The sequence below is a fragment of the Penaeus japonicus genome, unplaced genomic scaffold, assembly GCF_977035675.1.
Source record: "Penaeus japonicus unplaced genomic scaffold, GWHDUDI00000001_assembly GWHDUDI00000015, whole genome shotgun sequence".
Lineage (NCBI taxonomy): Eukaryota > Metazoa > Arthropoda > Malacostraca > Decapoda > Penaeidae > Penaeus > Penaeus japonicus.
In genome coordinates this window covers 16,118,988-16,123,987 of record NW_028234417.1, presented here as the reverse complement: position 1 = coordinate 16,123,987, position 5,000 = coordinate 16,118,988, and the positions used below count along the sequence as shown (strand labels likewise).

The 5,000-nt window shown below is 39.3% G+C and overlaps 1 protein-coding gene across 1 annotated transcript in view; it reads left to right on the top strand.

The window, feature by feature from the left end:
* The window catches only part of LOC122266123 (uncharacterized), a 32,542-nt gene that overhangs the window by 18,716 nt on the left and 8,826 nt on the right, over positions 1 to 5,000 (top strand). The window contains exons 5-11 of the mRNA XM_043035714.2: positions 1 to 96; positions 430 to 646; positions 1,516 to 1,719; positions 2,389 to 2,531; positions 2,779 to 2,977; positions 4,197 to 4,328; positions 4,440 to 4,548. The exon at positions 1 to 96 is cut by the window's left edge and continues 107 nt beyond it. Coding sequence (XP_042891648.2) covers positions 1 to 96; positions 430 to 646; positions 1,516 to 1,719; positions 2,389 to 2,531; positions 2,779 to 2,977; positions 4,197 to 4,328; positions 4,440 to 4,548 — 1,100 coding nt within the window. The remainder of the gene's footprint in view (positions 97 to 429; positions 647 to 1,515; positions 1,720 to 2,388; positions 2,532 to 2,778; positions 2,978 to 4,196; positions 4,329 to 4,439; positions 4,549 to 5,000) is intronic.

Here is a 5,000-nt window from a genome sequence, read left to right as displayed (position 1 = left end):
CCGCTGGCCAACGACACCTGGAGCAACATCGCCATCAGGTGGGAGAAGCCCGGCGCCGACGACGGCACACTCGACGAGAAGACCGGCGGCCTGGAGGTGAGCAGGGGCCGGGGGAGGGGGGGGGGGGGGTAATAGCAGTAAGATAGGGATAGCGGTCACGATGATAAAGGTTTGAATTCAATAATATTGTTGAGATATAATAAAAAACAAATTACCACAAAGAAAAATAACAATACCATATGATAATGATGATCATTATAATTATAATGATGATGATAGCTGTGGTACTGTTGATAACAAATTTAATGATAATGATAACAACAATGATAGTAATGATGAAAACAATAGTGATAGGAACAATAGTACTGACAATAACGACGACGCTAGTTACGAAGGCAGCTCCCCTAATCCCGCCGCCCACCCCGCCAGATGTTCGTGAACCTGAAGAAGGTGGGCCACCAGGTGGACAGCCTGTCCTCCGCGCCGGCCAAGGACCCCCTGGACCCCACGGAGATGATGCTCGGCTGCCACAAGGACGCCGACAACCAGCAGTACAGAGGCTTCAACGACGCGGAGTACGACGAACTCGCTACCTGGACGAGGAAGCTTCCGGACAACGAGACGCTTTTCTTCTTCGGCGGATACGGTGGGGAGCGGGGGGGGCGAGGGGGGGGGTGCATGGAGCCGGATGAGGGGCGTGGGCGGATGGACGGATGAATTTGCATGAATATGTGTATGTGTATTCTATATGAATATATATATGTATATATATATATACGTATATATGAATATACATATATGTATACATATATATACATACACACACACACACACACACACACACACACATATATATATATATATATAATATATATATATATATAATATATATTATATATATATATATATATATTATATATATATATATATTATATATATATATATATATATATATATATATATATATATATATATATATTATATATATATATATATAATATATACGTGTGTATACGTATGTACATATGTAAATGTGTGTGTGTGTATATATATATGTATATATATGTGTGTGTGTATATATGCATATATATATACATATATATATATATATATATATATATATATATATATATATATATTTATATATTATATATATGTGTGTGTGTGTGTGTGTGTGTGTGTGTGTGTGTGTGTGTGTGTGTGTGTGTGTGTGTGTGTGTGTGTGTGTGTGTGTGTGTTGTGGGTCTTATCTATATATATATATATTTATATATATATATATATATATATATTATATATTATATATATATATATATATATATATATATATACATATATTATGTGTGTTTATATATATATATATACATATTTATGCATATATATATATACATATGTATACATATATATACATAGATAGATACATAGATAGATAGATAGATATAAACATATCCACATAAACGCACGTCCATAGAAAGGACAGAAACGTGAAATCTGTCCTTGTTCCTCCCTTCCCAGAGGCCAACTTCTCCGACATTGAGCCCGACAAGTTCCAGAGTATGCTGACCCAGGTCGAGCTGAAGGATCCCGCCCAGATGGCCTTCGCTATCAACATCCTGAGCAAGATGACCTCGACGGAGAACGTGGATCCGACGACGGCAACCCCGACGGAAGCTGCGTCGACCTCTTCGTCTTCAGGCCCGACTGCCGGAAGCCCAACAGGTGTGGCAGAGATCATTCGTGCTTGATGTTCGTCAGTTGCTTGGGTCGTGCATCCGTAATCCTCCTTTTGCTCCTTCAATTAGTCTTTGAAACTCTTTTTTTTATTGAGTGCCGCTGAAAATTGAAGTGTATGACATGTTGTTCATAGAAGAAAGGAAACGGACCAATTTCATCCTCATGTTCAAAAGCTGTTTTTTTTTCTGCTTATGATTCCCTTTAATCTATTGGATTTGCTTTCTTCCACAACCTCTCTTAATTAACATCTTGCCTCTCGCTCAGTACATTGCATGCATGTATTCCTTTTCCTTTCTTTTCCTCTATTTTCTTACTCTTCTCTTCGTCTTCCTTTTGCTCTCGTCCTTTTTTTTCTTCGCCCTTCTCTTTCCTTTGTCCTATTCCTTTCGTCCTTCTCTTCGCTCCCTCCTCCTTTCGTCCTCAGTCTCCCCTTTTAATCTTTTTCCCTTCCTTTTGCTCTTCCCTGAGCCTCTTATTTTCTTTTTCCTCTTCACTTCTCCCGGTTTCTTTCTCCTCTTCCCTTATTCGTCGTTTTATCTTCGTCCTCCTCTTCCCGTCTTCCTCCTCCTCCCTTCTTCTTCCTTTTCTCTTCGTCCTCCTCTTCCCTTCCTTCTCTTCTCTCCTTCGCCCTCACCTTCCTTTGTTCCCCCGCAGCCTCAACGACTCAGAGTGTGCAGGATGCGGCGGAGGCTGCGGGTGTGAAACAGATTTCTACCATGAGAAACATCATGAAAACCATGACGAACCTGAACAACATCAACCCAGACATGCCCTACACAGGATTCAAGTCAGCTATGGTAAGCATCAAGACCCTCGTCGGGAGTAGCGTCCTTCTGGCATTAATTCTTTATCCCTTAAAAAAAACCATGACCTATTTCAGGCAGGCATGATTTCGAGAGGACTTATATCACGTGACCTCATGAGACCACATTTATTCATTCCTAGTAGAGCAAACTGGCCAAGAGCCGCACGGAATTAACATTCCTACCGCTGTTACCACGAGTCTCCTTACGACCACCAACCAAACATTCCTCTCCCTCAAAGAGCCTTCTTGACGTGGCCAGCAACCTGCTTGGGAAGGACTCCTTCCCGAAGTGGCGAGGACTCCAGAGCAAGAAGGACGAGCCGGGGTCCGCTGAGCTGGTCGAGAACCTCGGGAATTGGCTGACGACCATGGCCAGGGAGGTCGCCTTCGACAACGAGACAGAGGTCATCGACTACGCCAAGGCCACGGACAACATCAGTGAGTCTCTCTTCATCTGACTAATCGTTCTCTCTAACTTCATCTAACTCTTGAAATGAGGGCAACGTATTCACGATATTCGCAAGACTGTCGCTAATTGTTATTACCATTATCATTTTCCCTTTTGTTGTTATTCTATCATTTTTCTTATATTCGTTATATTATCATTATTAATATCATCATTATCATTGTCACCATCAGTATCATCATTACTATTATCATCGTTGTCGTCAGGACAACTATTATTATCATTATTATTATTGTTATGATTATTTGTCTTATTGATATTTTTGTAATCATCATCCTTATCCTTTTCCTTATCATTATCATTGTTATTATTATCATCATCATTGTTATCATCATTACAAGTATCATAATCATCATTATCATTGTTATCATCATTTTCATTATTATCGTTATAATTATTATCATTATCATTATACTCATCATCCTTATCATTAATATCATTATCATTATCATCATCTAGGATAGTGGTAGTATTTTCGACATTACTGCTATTAGTTTTTGAATCAAAATTACTGTCAATATAGCCAACCTGGGTCTCACCACAGATTTATATCTCTATATCTTAATGCGCCAGTTGGATCATTGACTAAGCTGCGTATTGTAATATAAAATAAATAAAAATACATATATGATAAAAAAAAAATGTATTAATAGATAAAGTAAATAACCAGAAAACAAACGTTTTCGTACCTACCCGTGGGCAGGACATGAAACATGACTGGGTCGCGAGGAAAAAAAAGTTTGAAAAACACTATCCTAGGTTGTCCATTTAGCTAACATAATCTGATTTTTTTTTTTTTCCAAGTTTGACATTTCTGATAAACAGATACATTGGTACAAAATATGTATTAGGAAAATATGGGACAAAGATAGAGCATTTAGTACGGATATTGTGATGTATAATTTGAATTGAATTGAGAACATTAGTAGAGCATCATCGCTACTGACATTAATTACTACTAATGGTATTACTAATGGTGATAATGATAATGATAGTACTTCTATTACTGCAATCAATAATGATAATGATTCTATTGATACTAGTACTTCTACTACAATTGCTACTACTATTATCTTTTTTTCAAGGATGGCCTTCACGTCCGTCATTTTCTTCCTCCTTCTACTACTACTACAACCACCACCACTATCACCACAACTACAACTAATAACCGATTTTTTCTCCTCATTCAAGTGGTGCGAGTAGTGAAGATGATGCCTGAAGATCTCGCCAAGAAAGGAAAATACTTCGAGACGCCGAACTACAAGCACCCGGATATCTCCCCCCACATGGACGAGTGGGATTTGCCTTACGACCGGGCAGTGGGTGAGTCTCACGCGGGCTTCCAGGTACCGTAATGCAGTTATTCCTCTTCTTAATTAAACTAGTGTGATTCCAGAGCGCAGCACCTGACGAACTCGCCTCTCGTTGCCACAGTTCCGACGGACTTATTCGCCGACGCCCGCTGCATGGAACGACCTGTCAGCCTCACGATGCAGCTCTTCGACACTTACGATGACGTTGTGCCTATGAAGGTCAACCCGGCGTAAGTAGCTGACGCTGCTTCCTCGAGCGAGTGCGTGAGGCGTTGCGGGAGTGTGAGGATAGATGCGTCCATAAGAGATAGATACGCATATTCGTTTGCTATGTAACATATACCTATGTGACTTACACCAATATATGTGTGTGTGTGTGTATATATATATATATATATATATATATATATATATATATATATATATATATATATATATATATATGTATATGTGTATATATATGTGTGTGTGTGTGTGTGTGTGTGTGTGTGTGTGTGTGTGTGTGTGTGTGTGTGTGTGTGAGTGTGTGTGTGTGTGTGTCTGTGTGTGTATGTGTGTATGATAAAGATGGTAGAATGCAGTAATGCATTTAATATAGAAATACAAAGTTTACTTCCCTGACCGTGTGTGTGTGTGTGTGTGTGTGTCTACACTGGTTAACTGATTGTCCAAAGAGAGAAAT